At 40.2% G+C, this 21,246-nt stretch overlaps 1 protein-coding gene across 5 annotated transcripts in view; it reads left to right on the top strand.

Annotated features, from left to right (window-relative positions):
* Positions 1-21,246, top strand: part of rgs3a (regulator of G protein signaling 3a) — a 118,808-nt gene that overhangs the window by 82,571 nt on the left and 14,991 nt on the right. For all 5 annotated transcript variants that reach the window (XM_044013076.1, XM_044013077.1, XM_044013072.1 and 2 more), the window contains one exon: positions 3,087-4,067. In XM_044013076.1, the coding sequence (XP_043869011.1) occupies positions 3,087-4,067 (981 nt within the window). The remainder of the gene's footprint in view (positions 1-3,086; positions 4,068-21,246) is intronic.

Raw genomic sequence — 21,246 nt, 5'->3', positions numbered from 1 at the left:
GGATCGCACTGATGTTAAGATTTGGTTAAAATGGAAAAAATTGAGGTTTAAGTGACCTAGTTGGGGTAGTAAGACATGCACATAAGTCCAGTATTATATTTTTAGCCCTGATCTAGCCATGGTTATTGTCTGAAAAGTGCTTCACCGCGGCCATATCGGGATTTCATAAATAGTAAGGAATCACACTGACCTCGGACAAACAAACAAAAATAATCTCATCTTGGTACAAACTCCTGCATGTCTTCTCATACCACCTGTTGTTCACACAAGTCATTTTTCTCCTCAGTTGTGAACAAAACTCTATTGAAATGTGGTAACAAGTAATCTATTCTCGAAAGTATTCACAACATACTGTATATATAGCCAGAATATTACAGCAGTGGTTCAAAAGAACAGTAAATGGTTAAACCACAACATTTAAGTGAAAAAGAATATTTTGTGAAACTTTGTCATCACCTTGTGAATCTCTTTTTTTAATACTCAGGATCTACTCTCGGATAGTGCATAACATGGCAGATCATTTGTTTCTCTCCTCACTGGAGAATTGATTATATACACTTGTTCATAAATCACGTATAACAAAATTCAGACAGCAAATTTATAAGAACCCTGGTGAAACACCAGAATGTGAGTTCAGTACAAAACAACACCGACAGCAGCATTTCTTGTATTGATGGGTATTGATATTATCCGGTGCATCTGTCAGTTTATAAATGCCAGATGAGCAGATAGTTTCAATAGTCTCAAGGCTCAGATCAGAGCCTTGCAGTTCTCCACAGAACCACGTTACAAATATATAAGGTCATATTCTTGCTGAAGTGACAGTGACCCCAATTTCCGATCTCCTTATTATATCCTTATATGTGGAAATAGCTGGTTCCGATCGTGCGCCATATGCAGCTGAGGCCGCTCATAGTTGACACCTCTCAGAATGCAAATAACCACGTCCGCTTATCATACGCTAAAATAAAAAGAAATAAAATCAATATAGCCTGACTTTCTTTTTGCACACACTTCCATGAGATTCAATTTCAGTTATAAATTGATAAGGTTATGGGTTGTTTTTTTTTCCCAGAAGGTCAGAAGTTTAGAGTCAACAACAATTTGAGTTACAAAAGTACACAAACGGCTTGTGAAATGTCATGAGAGCTTGTCTGCGGGAAAGCAGAATTATCTCCAATTAAAGCTATAGTGTCTTGTGACTGCTGCTTGTCATCATGGGTTAACTTGACCAGCACAATGAGGCCCTTCACAGACTTGCCGCAGTTTTCAAGAAGGTGGGATTCATTCTGCGGACGGAGCTCAGGATCTCAGGAGTACATTGAATAACAAATATTTATAGTCCAGTTCACAGTGTAGTCTACTTGATTTCCATGCACTGTGTAATGTCTGTCTTGTTTATGCTTTACACTGTGTGAACTGGAGGACAAAGAAGGAAATTAACTTATTTTTTCCCTGTAATAGAATAAAATGACGGCTAATTTCTTCCTATTCTGTCCCAATGTGCTTTTTTTTTTAGCATATAATACTTTTATTTGTACTTTTCCAAATCTCCCTTGCCATCTTTGAGATGTTTGAGTGGCTCTTATGAACAGCAACATTCTCAGAGACTATTTTACTAAAACATGGGAGTCCAACAATTCAAGTTCTAGTTTTGTGGCAACTATTGTTAAAATTCTAGGCTCTGGCTGACATTTAACACCAACTTAAGCCACGTATACCACAACTCTTCACTTCAAACATAATTTAAATGTTTCTAAACCAGTTCAAAGTACTGATGCGTGTCCTCAGGGTTGTGGATGTCCTCCTGTGACCCGTGTTTACTCCACCACAGAGTCACAGGAAGAGCTACAGCTCATGTTTTTATCAAAAGCTCATCTTTTGTCAAAAACTGCAATGGCAAAAAGCAACAGGGTTGTAGTGTCGTGTGACAACATTGTGACCGCTTGAAAAACAATATCCTCAGATGTTAAAACATGGCTTTAGAAAAATCAGCTTTATTGCGTGGTAGTGTCGCTGCCCTAGTTGAAATTACTTGACAGATATATTTGGTATCATTCACGACTTTTGCTGAATTATTGCTGAATTTGAAATGAAATTCTGTGGGTTTGATGATTCCGTCCCACTCAAAGTGCATTTGTAATGATCCACCCACTGGAGGCTCCATTATGGGCCAGCGCAGAGCTTATGGATGTGGCGATTTGGGTGGAAAAAAGAGGATTCTGTTTGTAAATGCTAGCGACATATCAGAAATGTTGAAAAGATTAGAGGACACTTTGAGGTTTGGCTTGATTTTAGCTGCTCATTTTGACTGAATCAGTGCAGGAAGGTCCAGTGTCTAGTAGCTCGCAGCTCTGCACCATAACATGAACTTGCCTGCACTGACATTACACTGTGCTCTCTGGCTGTTCAGCTCTTGTCAGTTTGATGGAATTAAAATAAGCTAAATTAGCAGCAGCCATGCTTTTAGGCCCAGTTGGAATGACTATTATTATGTCATCTTTTATGCCTCCATGCCTGGTCTCAGCCAGTGACCTGGCTGAGGCATCATGTTTTCAGGTTTTTCATCCATCCATCCATCTGTCCATCCTTGTCCAAGAACACTGTGGAATTTCTTCAACTTTGGCACAAATGCACTATAGGACTAAAGGATGAACTGACTAACTAGATTTTGCTGGTCAGGGATCAAGGGCATGGTTTATTGTCGTGTTTGTGAAGTCTGGCTCCAGAGCCCGAAGCCCTAATGTTAAAGCTTGCAGGCCAGGACTGACCACATGCTATGATCAGTCAGGGTTCACTATGTCATGTTCTTGGGCATGTCACTGCATGACTACCTTCACTTACTCTGACACTTTGAGGACAAAAACGAAGTCTAATGTTAACAGGACAGCTGGGTCATGTCAGTATGCGGCACAACAACCAAATTCAGGAACTGAAATTGAAAAGTTGTGACAAGTACATTTGTTCCTCATGACAAATCTCCATTGTGCGGGATCAAATTACTTTGATTTATCTATATAGATGATGTGATAATTACGACTAACCTTCCTTCCCTTTCTTTTTTCCTGGTCTGTTCCATTTTGTAGATGTTGGAGCCTAAGGTGGATGCCCCTTCATGTGAGCTGGGCGGAGTGGGAGGAGATCGAGGAGGCGTTTGCCTGGACCTTCCTCCCCGCAGCTCGGAAGGCGAGGAAAGCAGTATCTATCCTTCAAGCCCCTCAGAGCCCCCAACCCTTGGCAGTCCTCACCCGTCAGAGCCCCTCACTCCATTAGATGATATCTATATGCCCCTCAGTAGTCTGGTGGGATCTGAGGAGCGACATAAAGTACCTCCCACACCACCTCCATCTACTGAAGGTGAGGATTGCAAGAGCATGGAGGGAAATGAGATGGAGTTCTGGAGAGAGGTGAAGAATGGACACATGAAAGCGGAAGAAGAGCAGGAGGAAGATGGAGCCAGTAGAAGGAGTGTTGTAAGTGAGGGGGGAGAGAAAGAAGGAGGAGAGGATGATGGAGAGATGACTGAAGAGGAGGTCCACCTAAATTTGATGGTGTCAAACCCAGATGATGACAACGCCTCAGAGCCACCAGACACCAACGCTCCTCCTTCCTCCTCCTCATCTTCATTTGTCATCCCTGAGCTGCGCCTCGATCGCTCCTTTAGCGCCGACGCCCTCTCCTCACCCAACACCGACGACGAAGATTATGACGAAGACGACGAGGACGAGTCTGAAGAGGAGGACGATGAAGGTGACAGTGACGATGCCTACCTGCAGCGCAGTGACAGCAAGCGGCGCAGCATGGTGGAAGGGGCCACCTGTGAGAAACATGGAGCAGGGGGGCTCAGGGTGCAGAACTCCCTCCGCCGACGCACCCACAGTGAAGGGAGCCTCCTGCAGGATCCGCGCACGCCCTGCTTCACCTCCGACAACGCCATCAACTGCCTGGAGGCAGGAGCGCACCACAAGGGCGGCTGGACACTGCCGTCACCCAAAACCCTGAAGAAAGAGCTGACCAAGAACGGAGGCTCGATGCATCAGCTGTGCATGCTGTTCGCTGGGAGGAAGGTAAGCAGCCTCACACTCGGATACTCTTACACTGAGTCAAATGGTAATTAAATTACACAAGTACAGCACTGGAGTAAAACACAGCCATTGCCATGGTTACACAGCATTTTATGTACTTGCAAAACATTGTTTGATCGATAGGAAGAGAGCATGAAAAGTTTAAATGACTTTAAAGCACATGCACACATACAGTACTGTGCGAAAGTCTCAGGGAACCACCAGTTGTGTTGATTTTATGTCTGTTGGTCATGCAACTTTTGTTTATAATGCTCAAGCATGTCTTGAATAAACCTGGCATAATAGACCTTTTTCACAGCAGATATTTGACATGAAACAGTAGAACAAAAATTGTGTTATTTTAAAACTGCACACATGTTTCCTGTGTTTTTTTAATATGTTCCCATAAAGTGATTGAGCCATAATTCCACTGTATGGTCATTATAGTGATGCTAAAACAACAAATCCTAATGGTGGCCTCTGGTGGACTTTTACACAATACTGTAGTAATATTTGCATCAGAGTGTTTCAGTTTTTCTTTTCATACTTACCGTGAGTACACACACTGTGAGTAAATCAGCCCTATACTGCAGTACACTATTGCATCAGCAGTGCATCAACTATCTCATTGTTGAGCCTTTAATTTCCAGTCACTTTTTTCTAATGTAAAAAGGGCGACATCAAGTGGCGAAATGGCGCAAGCTCACAAGAATCCACACGATTAACATTATTTTATCAATATTCTCCAAGGCCACTGTGGGGTAGTGCAAAGGGCACATGTACTCGTTATGTGTGTTTTCATGTTTCAAGTGTATTACAGTTTATGTTTTGTTACGTCAAGTCAGGACAACAGCATGTTTACACATCAACAAAACAGCAAATATAAAACTAAATGTGCCAAGGAGAAAAATAAGGTTTTCAAGGAGGATTTAAAAGTCTCAAGGCTATTTAATGCACAACATATGAACAAAGAAAGCACAATAATAATATAGGATAAGGTCTGACTAATTAATTCATTAAAATCAAGTTCCTTTATGCTGATAGTGTATAATAATAGAAATAATCATAAATGTAAGTACATTTTTAATGTCAAAGTATGCATCTACTATTACTTTGAAGTAAATATGCACACATTCAAAGTCACACATTGATTTAGAGCAGATTCATACTTCTCCACATGCAAAACATTTCACATTTCCATACAGAGAGCTCTGTCATTAGGTATACAAACGGCCCTTTGTTGAATAATTCAAATGTCACTCTCTGTAGATGGTGCAAACTGTTTTATTTCACTCATGCCATTATGTAGAATACATTAGAATATAGAGTGAAAAATAACGTGACAGATTTACAGCAAAGTGTTTCCCACATTTTTATCATTACATCTTCATGTAGTATCATAGCAGTATCTGTCACCTGAAAAGTCTCAGTTTGTGGTTTTTCTCCTTTGAGAAAATACAACAAATGCAGTAAACAATAAGTCAATAAGTGACAAGTTAAAAAAAAGAAAACTGAAATGTGATCATTACATTGCAAATAACTACTAACAGACTTGTGCATTCAGGTTTAGTGTAGGTGGGAACCGTGTCCAACAGAGGGAAGCATTGGACACATCATGTTTGCCCTGCAGCCTCTAACTTCTTTCTGGCCATGATGAAGTAATGTTTCTGTGGGGCTTCTTTTCCCATCAGTGATGTATTTCATATCATCTTCATCTGGAATACTCACGGGGGCATCATTTATTTTTGCCAGCAATACAAACTGCACACCTACAAACCTGATGAGTGTTTCTTAAAAAAGTAGTCCAGGTGGGTGAATAGGGGGAAAAAAGTGGCAGAATAAGTCAGTGATGTTAGATATCCTATATATTTAAGGTTAAACAAATGATACATTGGGCACATAAGTAGTTAATTTATCAGTATAGAACATATCAGAGACACTTTCCCTTTGTTTTCACCAGTCGTCCAAGTCTGTCAGCACTCTGAGCAGCCTTAAATGGCAGTGTGTGTGTGTGTGTGTGTGTGAGCTGCAGAGGAGGAATCCAAGAGAGACAGAGCTGGAGCCTGTTGGTCCTGGCAGATTCAAGGGTTGTTTTTCTACCTTTTGGCGTCATGGACCCTGTTCCTTTGAGTGTGGTGTGTTTCCATTATTTGAAATGATCTGTCATCTCAGCCTCTTTCATAGATCTTGCGACATCTCTTAATGTAGAGCGCGTTTCTCCAACCTCTGACCAAAGAGCACTTTATTCGACCACTTAAGACAGGCAATGCTGATTCATGAGCCGGCATTAACATAGAATATACTGCCGCCTTTAGACTTTTCAGAGGTTTTGTGGTCTCATTATTACAGTGATTAAGTGGATAGAAATCTGGTTATGATCAGTTCTTACATGTCAGGAGGGAACAAGTGTTTCAGCGGGTGAAAAAATATGTATGTACACGTACACACACACACATACGTCTGTCTTTTTCCGTCTGCCAGGAAGTGTTTACTTGGCCTTTATCAGACATCGACTCTGGTTCTCTTTCTTTCCACTCTGCACTTTTTACTTGATGTCTTTAGTGTCTCCCATCAATTGAAAAAGAACCAGAGCCAAACATAGTGGGAGACGTCAGGTTTTTGCGTCTACAGTTCCATTTTTATGTTATGTAACTGTGGTTTCAAGGGGGTAAAAAGACACTGGTGGTAATTAGAACCTAGAATTTAAAGCCCACATAGACCGGAAGCTCCAATTAACGCTGCGTTTGTGTGTGTATCTGCGTCATTACCTCGTTTATGAAACCCTTAAGTTTCAGAACAAACAGTTCAGCCACTGCTGAGAAAATAGTGTTGTATTGTTTTCCTGGGCTCTGCGAAGCGGATCGGCACTTCCTTAATTTGATGTCGTCATCAGAAATCCTCACCGCTCCTCTCACCACCGTAGCGCCTCCTGGTGCGGGCACTAGTCCGGACACATCTGGTTGCGTACATTCAACCGCAGAAGAAGAAGAACTACTCTCGTTGTAGCTGCTGAGATGCAGAGCATCCACCGTGCCAGAGGGGGAGCTGTAAATCTGAGAGCTGGCCTACCAATTACGTCACTTCCAGGTACCTGGCCAATCACAGGACAGTGGGAAAGCTCTCGTTGGCTGGCCAATCACAACACAGTCCACGTTCTGGGGGTGTGGTTTTGGTCTGAAACAGCACGGCTGACGAGCGTCTGTGAGGAGATATTTTGATCGGCTCGTTTGCAGTGATTAGGAGGTTTTTAATCATGAAAACAAGTTAATATATGTAAGTAGACCTCCATAACTAACATATATGTGTGATACAAGCATTCTATGTCACCTTTAAGTCCAATTAAAGGTATAGAGACACATCAGAGACGGACAAATCACAGTTTTCATTACAAGTAAAAGTGTGTCATGAGACTAATTAATACTACTGATTAAAACTGAAACTTAAAACTCAAAATCCTTCTTCACATGTAGACGTCACACTATCTATCTTTTAATTTGTGTTTGTCAGTGTGTAGCATCCGAGCAAGATGTTGCTGCGACAGACTCTTGTGTGAGCCAATCGTCGCACTTAGGCAGGCTAAACATTTTGTTTACGGGGTTTGAATGTTTGTTTGAAATCTGGATAAATATCATCTGTATTCCCAGATGTTGGGTGGAAACGGTGTTCACTGATGCTTACATTCCTACACCGTGTCACGGATACACGGCTCGGCATCGTACAAAATAGAAAAAAAAAGGTTAACAAGTTTGAGTTCAAACTTAAAGTATTATTACGTGTCCATGTGCACGTACTCCATCTCGTCACAAGAGGATTATGGGAGGAAGATAATTTGTGGCAGGCAGCGAGGAACACAAATAAATTAGAAACATTAATCATCTGGAAAAACTTCTATTCATTACATTACATAATTATCTTTTCTTTATTTTTTTATAAATATGAGATAATGATTTTTTTTTAAATATATTTAACAGTGCCAGTAGGCGACGAGATTAATTTTTTTTTTTTAAATCCAACACTTGAGCAGGCAATTTATTATTGTCACACTGCACACTGACCCCCATCTCTTATTTGTCTGAAAACAAGCCTGTACACAACTGCACACTCAATTTATTTCCCTTAATATTGTTGCTTAAAATTAGAGTAAAGCAAAATAAAATATCTAAGCGGCAGGAACAAGAATTTTATGCTCTATTTGCTTGACTATAGGAACCGAGGTGAACACCACAGAGGAATCAAATGTCAAGCAAACAGTACACGGAGCTTTATCTGACCTAAGTGACTCACCTTTGTCCTCGAGGCTGAATCCAAAATATCAAATCAATTCACAAACATTGAGGAATATGGGCCATACCCATATGAACTTTACACTGCTTGTATGTGCACAAAATTGGGGACAATATTTGTTTTACTTACTCGAATGTACCTTTTCAGAATAGCACGTACTCCTGGTGGGCTCAAATAACCTAAGGACACCATGTACAATCCTTACAAAATTGTGTTGTAAATGTCCATAGACCTCTACTAAATGTCCGCTGCACTTTTAACAAAACATGCTATCTTGGGCTCATGTGCAAAAATATCAGTATACTGTGCGTACCTCATCGACTCGGAATCTTCCAAAACAAATCTATTAGTGCCGACCTCTCCTCATTCCCCCGGCCCTAATGTGCGTGTTCCCTTTATTTTTCCTAATCGTGCCTCAAATGTTGTAGAACGGGAGAGAAACAGTTCTTGTTGATATCAATTGTGACGTGTTCCTCACACGTGTTTGTGCTGAGCTAATAATAGATTGAGGGTTTCGGGGAAACAATTTAAAAATACTAGGTATCAACGAGTGTCATTGTCAGCCGTTAAGTGTTTTTTTTAAAACAAATGTTTGAAATAATTTGCCTCGTGCCACGGTCTACAGAAATCTGCTGTATATATATTTTTTGACCGCACTGTGACATGGTAAAATGTGAGGTGTTGCGAGTAAACATGGGGGTATTTTTCCTATTCTGTTTGACCTATAAAGGACAAAAGGTCTCAATTCCATGTGGGATGCAGCCAGAACAGGGCCATGCTAAATAAGTAACATGTAAATATTTACCGAGCAGAGAGAACATGCTTTCGGAACAGTGTCCTGTCACAACAGTGCCTACGGACAAACACGTGAAAAAAAAGGGGAGGATTAACGCTGAGTGTCTTTATCTTTATCTAATATGCCTAAAATTACAAATATTAGTGATTCCATCAGCTCTCAAACAAAACTGAGGAGTTAGTTTTTATATTACACAATCCTAAACAAACAGAATGTTTCTCTCACACATTCTGTTTCCATTATTCTGCCCAGCTCTCCTCAATCCTCTCCTCTTATTTACAACTTTGGCATCAACAGTCTAGACAGATTATCCAGAAGTTATTAGCGTGCACACACACGTTCACTTTGAGCTGTTTAGTTTCGTTCACCCCAGAGAGTTCGGTCTCCTAATTAGATTGAACAAAACTCATTTAAACCTTCAACCTTTTAAACCCTCACAGATGCATGTAATTTCTCATATGTCATTTATCACCTTTTTGGCAAGTTTTTGCATTTTTTTATTTGATCAGCTACCACAGTCAGGCTAAAATACACTGTGTACAGACAAGAGTTACACTCATAGTGTTAAGTGTAAAAAAATGTGCCATTGAAACCCATTTAAACTGCATTGAATTAAATATCTGGGTGCCACTAGATGGCGCCATTTTGGCCATATTTGGCATATGGAGAAAAAACATGCTGTTTCCACTAGATGGCACTGTCATGAGTGTTGCTGCTAATCATTGACTTATCCCAGGCTGTAATAATTCAACACAAAAAATTTATTGAAAATAATTGATATATATTTTCTGGTTTTTTTTGCATGGCATTATGACAAAAACCTGGCCTTTAAAGGGTTAAATTCCTAACAAATTAATTAGTATTTGATATCAATAATTAGGTCAGATGTAGGTTAAAAAAAATCAGCTCAGTGAAAGTAGAATATAATTATGTATAATATTGTATACAGCTTGCTTTTAAAGGCACATTTTTTGTGCTTAGCGCTACGAGTGTGACTAATATTAGACCCGACACTTAACATTAACATTATACAGCTAAAGTTGACACTTGTTGACGCTTCCAAGTGAATTAGTTTTAAAACAGAAACCCACATTGAATGTACTCATAGTCTGATGCTGTTTTTCCACATCATAATATGGATTTCAGTATAATATGGTTAAAACTACATTTCTCATGCAAAAAGTTAGTATCCTCGCCATTTACATGTAGTTTCTAGTCTTCTTGGCTTGGAAGTTATGTGAGTTTACTGCTGTAGGTAAAAGTTACTCAGCCTGGCATTTATTTATCAAGTACCGTTTTTATTGAGCTAAATGGAGACAATAAAATTCACTAATAGATCCATGGCTCATTTTCACAGTCCACAGCTGTTCATCAGTCAAACAGGAAGAGGCACAGAGTATGGATGGCACTTAAGGTATACAGTCTCCATGTAATTGACAGAGCACAGCTGTATTAGAGCACAACAGATGTGCTTGGTGTAATTTGTCCACGTTATACTGCAACAGAAGAAGCAACAATGAAAAGAATAGCAATGTGAGAATAAGTAAGTAAATAATCAACGCTCCTCACCCTTCCCATCGTGCTCTTCTGACTGTTTTCATCTTGTGTATGGTTAGTTAGAGCTGCCAACTACACTCCAGAATGTTCTTTGGCAATGGTCAGTTGTTTTTGTGTTTGTCTCTTGTTTACCAAGTGTACTCATTTTTTCTGAGCTGTGTCCTCTTACTGACAGAAATTTGTACATACAATAAAATATTGTCAGTCACACAGGAAGAGGCAGTGATAACAAATTACAGTGCTCTGAAAAGAAGCGTCTCTTTCACTTTGTTCGTACAAATACATAGAACTGTTACTTGCTTAAATCACCATATTTTTTTCCTTCTTATATTTCCCTTCTTTCCTGCCAAAAACCAGAATGAAGATATATGTGTTTTCATTATAATTTTCAAAACATGTCTGAGTAAATTACACTGACGATATATGTATGGTTGGTCAGTATGATGGAAACAGATCATTTATTGGTTAAAGGTATGGTTTAAATTTAAAGTTGAAATACTAAGGAATGGAAACCTAGAAAGATGCACCAAATAAAACAAACAAAACATGTTTTATGTTTTTAATTTTTATCCAATAATACTAATATAATAAGTGCCCCTTTTGATAGTCTGCAGGATTAAATAAAAAAAACTTTTCTCCTAAAATAAAGCCTTTTCATCTTTTTGACCTCAGGGGAATTCAAAACTCACCCTATACATGTCTGTGGCCTCTTTCTCTAATTCTTAACATAAACAAAAAGCTCCACATTGCAAAAGTGTGTGTGGCGTTATTGCTTTCAGAGAATGTGTTGCTTTCCATGTTTTCACTAGAGTAGCCACACTGCCCGCATGAGACCTTCTTCTCAGAGCCAAGTGTTTCAGTTTCATGGCAGAATGTAAACTGTCACAAATCTACCACATAAGTCAAGAACTCCCACCACTTTCAAAGTAAAAGCACTCCAAAGTTTCCGTTTTCCCAATCTGCGTGGCTGCCAAAGATGCCTGGCTTCATGCTGAAGAGTCCAGGCATTTAGTTGAGTACACATTAAGAAATATATTGTTATGACAAGCAGCAGTTCTGTAAACAACAACATTGAACAAAGAAGCAGCAGATCTGTAGTCAGTGTGTTTACATGCATTTTAAAAGTCCGCTTTTAGTCAGACTAAGACAATAATTCGATGTTCTTAATGTCATGTAAACACGGTAGTCCGACTAAAATTGAGCTAGTCTTAGTCAGACTAACATACCTGGATAAGTCAGCTTACTCCTGCATGTGTGCACTTCGTCCAATTAGAGTTGGACATGGCGTTCTGCGAGAGAAGACCCACTTTTGGACAGATGAGATTTATGCTTTAGAACCACAACACAATCCATCTCACAGTCCATTGTTTTATGTGACGTAAAGGTCAACAGGAAACTGATTTAATATACACTAGCTTATAGAGCGATACAGTGCCACCTACGGAGGCGGAGTCAGGCATACACGGCCAATAAATAGATTTTCTCCTCTGCATGTTTACTCAGACTCTTTTGCTCTCGCCGACGCCATCGCGTTGTTTGTTCTTTTGCGGCAAAAGTCCTGCAGTTTATAAATCTTGGTGAATGCGCAGACCGCCAAGTCCGACTCTAGTGCGACTAAGCGTATACATGAAGCAGTAATCAGACTATGAATTGTGTTATCCAGGTGTGTTAGTCCGACAAAGACTTGATTTTAATCAGACATGGCATTGAGAAAACCAAATTATTGTCTTAGTCCGACTAAAAGCGGACTTTTAACATGCATGTAAACACACTGAGTGAAATTTGAATTCCATTTTCCACTTGTTTCACGTTTGAACACAACAGATCAAACAGATCGTAGATAACAGGTGGACCGATTGCTTGTATTTGTTACACTTTTTAACACTGTTCTACCTTGTTTGACACATGAGACACTGAGAATGGCGATGAACATGACTAATACAATATCGTGACTTGCAGTACCGTCACCAGCTGAGGGGAAGTCATTATTATCAGCAATCTACATCTGATGTCGTTCTTTTATTGGCCTGATGTCACGACACTTAGCAAAGACATTTTTCATCGTACCCACGCTCTCTGCCCACCTCAGTCTAAACAGCTGGGTGACTCAGTGACAGGACTTGTATTGTGCCAGTATGTGAACCCTAAGCCAAGACAGGATCCAGAAGGCCCCTTTTTCTTAGTTGTGTCGTCTGTGTGTTCCATTCTAGATGTTTATAGCGTTCAGTGCCATAGCGGTATTATGTCTGAATCAGGGGTTTGTACATAAATAAAGCCCTTTTATTGTACACACACACACACACACATGCGCACACACAGCTACACTTCCTGGTCTGTGAATCCCAAATGTTTACTGAGCCGACACTACGTGATGCCTCCTTCATATGTCAGTTTACTGAGCAGGAAATCACGAATATAGCAATTAACCATATTCTTCCAAAACAGGAATAAATACCACAAATAGATTTGAGGGAGGGACAAACAATAGTGTTTCTGAACATCAAGCTGAAGAGTGGGCACACTCTGTGTTCAAATCCTGACAATGCACACCAAGAACTGCATTTGATGTGATGTTAAGACTAATGGCGGCAACGGCAACACTGTAAAATAAAGAGAGGCAATTGCAAATAGGTTGGAGTGTGAATGGAAAGGCAAAGAAGAGCCCACAAAATGTTTCAGAGGTGAATTCTACTATTGGCTATCAGCAGTTTGACAGGATAAATGTCCTCACCTGCCCCTGAGGGTCACAGCATACAAAAATGATGACACTGTTTATGTTTACAACGACCAAACAGAGGCAGAATAACAACGTCAACAACAAAAATGTAGATGCGCTGTATGAAAGTGTGAGTGAATGGCAAAACTGTAGTGTAAAGCAGCTTTGAGCGGTCACCACGACTAGAAAAGTGCTTTATAAATACAAACCATTTACTCTTTCTATATATACTTTATGAAACATCGCAAGAATGCCTACGAGAACTTTCTTTATTATCACTAGAGTGCACCTGAGTTGTCAAGGAGTGTTCTTCTATGCAAAGCAACAAGGGTGAAATACTCGTTTAAGATATATTATTTATTTACTTTATTAGCACTCAAATATGTTGTGAGATCAGAGTTTATAAAAGGCTCCAAATCTCAGCACCCAGTTTATAGTGTAAATGTTTGTCCGCTACCATTTTAGGAAGCTGACTGCACATTGCTCAGGAGCGTGATGTTTGTATGATGCATTTAAAAGACTAAATCATTTTGTCCAAATCCCCGCTACGTTCTGTCTGCAGTATAAAAAAAAAAAAAAGTGGTACAGACAGTGAGATAACAAGAACACGCTGTACTTTATCTGTATGCCAGCCGCGTGGTCTTGATCAGCATGTAAAACCTGGCTGGGTTTGAATTTGAGACACACACACACACACAACTGTGCAGCTACACATGCAGAAAAAGGGCATACACTAATCACTCGAATCCCCCCCACACACACACATGCTGTCCTCACAGCAGGAACAGGGTCAAGGCAACAATCTGCCCTGGAGGTACAAAGAAATCACAATCACAGTTCAAAGCTGTTAAGGCACGCACTGTGAAATTAAACATCTAATTATGTTACATAACCTTTTTTGTGCCTGACACTGACATTTTAGTCGTCACCTGGTTGCTGTCGGCTTCTCCCTGCTGTGATTTCATTACATTCATTCATTCATTTATGCGTGCAGCACTATCGCACTCGTCATGTTCACTTTGCCAGGGATGTATCTTTTTGACCCTTTTTGTATAGTTAATTTTTATCAGTAAAAAAAATGGTTAATGCGTTTTATATTGTGAAAGAATAATTTGAATGCTATTTTTCTCTCAGATTGGTTAGTTTTTATTTTGCAGCTTCTTTTTTAAAATGAGTTAAATCTGAAATTGTGGTATTTTGTTTAGGATTTTTTTTTTTAGTCATAAAGTACATAAAAGGTACACCACAAGCTTTTTTTCTATTATAATAATAATAATAATAGCTACAATAAATTTTTAGTGCTGCATTCAGTACACATTCTTCTATAGAAGGTCTTGCCAAGCAGTGTAGCAGTTAATCATTTATAACCAATTCTCTGTACAGTTTGCTCCTCTTTTACTTTATTTTTCTGTTTAAAGGGATGATGATGACGACTACATAACAAACTGAAGTTGTGATTTGCACTGCTGCTTCTCGTAAAAATTCAGAGGGGAGCATATGTTTTAATCAGGCAGGTCTCTCCGCAAATAAAGGCCAACAGTAAAATTCAGATATTCCATGACTGCGGTGTGTTGTTTACCTCCACTGGGAGGTGAAGCGTGACCTTTTACATGAGTGAGTGTGTGACCCACATAATCCTTGAGCTGGCGCAGTCGGAGTCTCATTTGCGGCGCTCCTTCTTCTTGTTCTTCCCCCCAAATATCATACATTTTACCTGTCACGCTGCTCCCGTAGTGCCGTACACTGTGTCCGTATCACAACCACTTAACAATAATAATAATAATAATAATAATAATGTTAATCTCAACCTGACCGATGTCATGTAATTGCGGCACACGCATCTACTGAGTCAACACCGACACTGCAGCTGTAACAACAACCCAGCTATCATTACTAAAAACAATCAAACTAATCATGTTAAGAAAAGTCCAGTACAATGTCAGCAAGAAGAATTGATGTTTTTCTTAGCAATTGAGATGTTATATGACGTGTTTCTTTCCCCCCGCACCTGGATTACATAAATTGATTTCCAGTAATGATAAGAACATTTATCTGGTCAGTGGAACTGATCTATATTTATATATTATTCTCACTATTACAGGCGTTCTGAGGCGTTTTCATGAGCTGTACTTCAAAATCTAGTCAACTGTCATTAAGAGTTTTGAAAATAATGGTACAATTTATGGAGGCGATGTTCCAATAAAGAAATAAATATGAATATTTCTCCCCGTTGCAGCGGCAGTAAAATGGTATTCAGTGGTGTAGTGATTCTCCTGATCGGCGCAAACCCTCCATCAGTGGAAAGAAGCCGAGCAGAAAGGTCAGAAGCTGGTCAGAAAGTGTCAAAAAATGTTTTAATGCACCAGTTTCAGGACAGGGTAACGCGTCAGCATCTCAGAGCAGTTCTCAGATGTGACGTGGTATCAGCATTGTTCACGAACATCCTGTGACATAGGAAGTACTTACACCGGAATCAGCCGTCTCCTGAGCTGTGCTGAGTAACAGAGACATACACACACACACACACATATGCATGCACACATACAATCCTTTTGCTGCTCTCATTGTGTGCCAGTATCCTGTGTGAAGGTTATAGTTTATTTTCAGATATTACAAAATTATTGTGAGTTTGCCATTGTACTTAATGTAACAATTGACCTCTCTCTCTCTCTCTCTCTCATACACACACACACAGAGCCTGAACTAAGTGTTATCCCTAACCTTAACCATAACCACTTATTGTCTAAACTTAACCTTGACCTCACCACAATTCAAATATTAGCCCTAAACCTTTCTCCCAAACGAGGTTCTGCCTCATTAGGACCAGGTTTTGGTCTCCGTGAGGACCTCTGGTCCCGTCAAGGTTGGTGTTTATGCCAGAAAATGTCCTCAAGAGGTGACAAACACCAGGACAGTCGCTCAGTGACAACTACAATTTAATTTTACTCCCCAAAATCACCCGTGTTTGTTGTTTGATAACATATTAGAATATTTCCTCTCGGATGAATCAAAAGAGACACATCAAAGAAAATGATGATATCAAGGGTGTTTACTAATGGCTTCTATAAAACAAAGGGAGAACTGAGGTTAACTGTCAAAAGGGACCAAATCCACCCCTTAGATTTGTTTAATCTTCCTGAATAAATGATGGAAACCCTTCATCATAGATTCATGAAAACCTCACTCGACATCAGTTTCATATTTGGTTCAGATTGCCTGATAATCAGTGCAGCTCCCCCAGCATTTGTGTTTGTGATCTCTCTCCCAAGTTTATTTTGTTAAAACATCAGTTTTTGCCTTTATTGCATTCCTTTTTGTCCTCTGGCTCTTATAAAGGCCTCATTGTTCCTGCAATGCCCCCAGAGACAGAGGCCATGCAGTATTCTGTTTTTGTCTCCTTTTTAATTTATTTTCTTTCAACTCTCTGGTCAAGATCCACGAGGAAGTGTAGACGCTTAACAAAAAAAAAAAAAGAAAAGCCAAGTTTATCGTCAAACAAACAAGCTGTATCTGGTTATTTGCTTAGTTTACTGCAACATGACATACAAAGGGAATGCTATTAAGTTTTAACATTAAGGAGAATTGCATATTTGTAAGTATATTAAAGTTACACATGTGGAACCACACAGAACCATGTGTTTTCTGACTGTGATCACGTTCTCTCAGGACGTGTATTTTATAATCCAGAATGCAGTTTGAGAGGTGGCTTCACTTCTGTGATGAGACACAGGTTCAGCACATTCAGATATGATTGACAACTCTCATAACTTAATTTGACCCAACAAGCTAATCCAGTGATGTTTTTTATAGAGCATGGCTTTTCAGTACACACCATCTCTGACATAATGGCCCCGGAGGCTGTTGAAATCAGACACTCTGGCTCTGTCGTCGGGTTTGTTCCCGTGGTTTTGATCCATCTGTGCTTCTTGTGCAACACGCGTAATTCCTGCCGCGCCATAAAGGATCATTTGTGCACAAATCAAGACGTGTTGAAGATTTTTAACAGGGGGTATTAGGGGTTTTTTGGAGAGAGAATGCGGTCAGCGTCGTCAGGCCCCTCGTCTTAGATCCTGCACATAGCGATGCCAGGCATGACCCAAGTGTTTTCCCTTATTTTAGGCAGAGCACATTTATAACTGTTCAAAAATGCTTTTGTGTCCATCTGAATGATCATATTGTTCTTAAATTGAGGTGTGGTGACCCCTGAGATGATCCCTTGATTGATGTATTGGGTGAACATACCCGTAATTAATTGAGAGACTAAAAATTAACTAAAAAAAAAAAAAAACTAAAAAAAAACACTGATTTGGGCTCATGATTATGCCACAAATAATTACCTGGAACTCCTCTGTATTCTGGAGTTAATCAGATATTTTTGCTGGAAGAACAAAACCTGAAGAAAAAAGAAAGAAGTGTTTTTGTCGTTTGTTGTTGTTACACGAAACAATCTGCCACGTTGGAATCCACAGCTTGTTGTTAACATGTGCCTCACTCTCTCTGTTAAAAACAGTGTGAGATAATGAACTGTGGCGACTGCCAAACTAAACCTACTGCTGCCTGTTCATTGTTATATTACTACATGATTTCACACTGTTACTGTCCTAAGTGATGACAGAACATCACGGTGGGGAAAAGGAAGGTGTTTTCTTAAGTGGAGAAATATGAAAGCTTTATACTAGATATCTTTGTTTTACAAAACCAAAACTGATATAATGATTCTACAGTCAGGAGCCTTAACCAACAGATTTTACTCTTAAATTAACTTCAATGAATCCATTTTCAAATCATATTGAACCATTTTAACCACATACATCTGTATATATGGCTGGTAATACATTCTACCTGGTCTTGTGTGGATATATAGCGCTTGACTCGGAGTGGTATTCTACAGTACATCTACTGCATGTACAGGAAAGTAAGCGAGTGTGATCATTTAGTTACTGCATTGTAATCCCGAAGCATGTGTTTAGACACAACAGAGAGAGAGAATACAATGCCAGGAAACGGGGGGTCTGAAGGTAGCACCAATCTGCTGCTGCACCACTTAGACTGGGGAGTTTTCTGAGTTCACATGACATTGTTCAGACAGCTTGTCAGTTTGTTTTCAAACAGAAGAAGAGAAGAAACTGAGCAGTGGTAAGGAAGGAAGTAGCCCAAGGGAAGTTTTGATGAAGGAAAGCAGTCGGGAGTTGAACTAGTAAGAAGTTTAAACACACAGAGACCAAGATTAATTTCTTCACCTCTCAGGGTCTGAGGTCAAGATTGTTTCTCGGCTGCGTTTAGAGCATTGTTTCCACAATGTGTCGGTAGAATGTAGAGTTTGTTGGCAAAGTGAGACAGATATGTTTGCCCTGTCCTATAATTACCCAATAATAATCAATCCAACCCGCATTCATTTGGAAAGCCTTATCCCTCACATTTTACCCGTAAAAATGTCGGACCAGGTTTTGGCCCGAAAAGGTAACACAAGCACCTCATCCCACCTCGATATCGGCTCAAAAGACATGTTCTCAGGTCGAAAGGGTTTTTTCAGGTTTTCATGATTTCATGATTACTTACACATGTGCAAGTTCAAAAAAAAGACACGTGTGCAACACAGACGTAGTCAGGTTAAAGTGTTATCTGTGTATCTTCACGTCCCTCCTGTAACCACTAACAGCATTCATCTCACTCCTTCGGGGGCTTTATCGCCATGTGGTCTTTGGCAAATTCTGCGTTTTCTTTCTGTAGCCACTGACGCACGTGAGCGGTCCTACATACACGCAAGTATGCACATGAACTGGAATCCACACGCCAGGGTTATTTTTAGAAAAGATCTAAATCCATTTGCCATTTGTAGACCGTCTGGTCATGTGTGAGCATTAGATAGAAAAGAAATGAGAATAATTCACAGACACTTGTTAATAATCCTGTTTTTTTTATGATTTATTATTTAACACACTCCTTTACAATTTGATACCAGTGTAAAAGAAAGAGACAAATTCAAGACATTCTTGTAAACAAGCCTGGTGACAAACCTATTTTCTTTATTTATTGATATTATTTTTTTATTGAATCAATTCACTTGAGCTGTTTTCATACACTCTCTCTATGCCCTTGTGCATAAATCCCAGTTGTAAGACACAGACAGGTATATTCTCCTGTCTGTCTGTGTGTGTGTGTGTGTGTTTGTGTGTGTGTTTCCATGTGGATCTTATCCAGCTGGAAAATAGCAGTCAAGTGTGAATGAGCATCCCGTCCTTATGCAGACAGCTAACAGAACAAAGCCTGACCTAACAAGCAGACGACCCCTCCTCTTTGTTCACCAATGGCTGCACAACACAATCCTGATACTGACTAATCCCATCCCGGGAGCTACATGAGAACGAATGTCCTCAGAGATGGAAAATGTTGTCATGTTTGTCAACTTTCCTTTCGTATGGAAAGCGTAGCTGACGGCTCCGTAGAGACTGGGACTGTTTGGTCGTTCCTCAGAGATTTGTGATTAGATTATGAAGTTTTTTTTGATGTCTTCGGTGACTTCACCCGTACTCGTGTAATTGCCCGTGGCCCGTGTTGCTGTTTTCTCATGGATGAGCTGAAGGATATACAGTAAATTTGTGTTTTGATCTCGGTTAGTATAAACAAGTCACGCGCCGCAAGCCGTGTGGTCATCACAGCTACAATATCAGTGGTCTAACAGCCCTCAGTCATCAACATCGTCTCTCTGAATTCATCATCCATCTTCTTCTACTGCTTTAACCTCCTCATGAAGGTCACAGGGGGTGCTCAACTGACAGGGCCACATACATGCCGTTTTTCCGACTACCTGGTCCCAGCTCGCCTCGCCTCTACACTGTTTGGTTGGTTTTCCAACCTCCTCAACGTGGGCGGAGTCATCACTGCAGGGTTGCATGAAACTGCCGTGACTTTGTTTTACACGCGTCACACACAAACTAGTGAATAGTGACTTGTAAAGCAGTTGTTTTCAGAATCATTAGAATCAGTTGATAAGAAAGATGTGTTCAGTACTTCCTCCTTGACTGGAGCACAGACTCCGTCTGACACGGTCACTGAACTGAAATACAGCGGCTTTGTAGTCTGACGTCGCCTCGCATAGTATCAGCTCAACTCGCTTGGAACCTCGCCAGAGCAGGTACTAAAAAAAGAAAGTAGCGGGTACCATCGCTAATGGAAACCGAGGCGAATCGAGGACAACCATCGAGGACAACACACACAAAAAACAACAACCACACGTTGCCCTCACAGCCTCGCATACACGTAATGTCCACACGCGCACATTTTCATTTGACAGGCCTTCATACTCGTCAAACAGCAGCTCCACACATACTTCTGCCGCTGTTCTTAGCATGAGTTTATTTTTAGACGGCCGCTACTTACCATACACTCATTCACCTTTCGCAGTCGACGCAGACATCAGTTAAAGAAGCCTCGAATGTGTCAGTGCATGAATTAAACATTCTGACTCTCTGCGTCTCAGCCGGAGGTTGGCGTTATCAGCAATGTGTGGCCGATGGAAGCTCCGCTGCAATCCAAGATTGTGAGGAGAAGACTCAGGGAGACGTGAGGGGGGGTTATTTTAATTATTTCTCTATCACCCACATGTCGGATATATTTCAATATCACGATGGTATTTTATTAAGAATACACTAACACGCTGTACTCGCCCCCACATCAGTGGGTTTCAGTGCTACTAACTTAAAAAAGCCTGAAGGGAATCTACGTTTTAACTACAACTTTGACAAAATGTCAAGAGAGGAATATAAATTTTTTTTTTTTTCTTCACACTGTGCTGAAATCAGGCTCTCATCCAAAGTGGCAGGGAAATA

The sequence above is a fragment of the Solea senegalensis genome, linkage group LG21 (assembly GCF_019176455.1).
Source record: "Solea senegalensis isolate Sse05_10M linkage group LG21, IFAPA_SoseM_1, whole genome shotgun sequence".
Taxonomy (NCBI): domain Eukaryota; kingdom Metazoa; phylum Chordata; class Actinopteri; order Pleuronectiformes; family Soleidae; genus Solea; species Solea senegalensis.
This window is presented reverse-complemented; position numbering and strand designations above follow the sequence as displayed.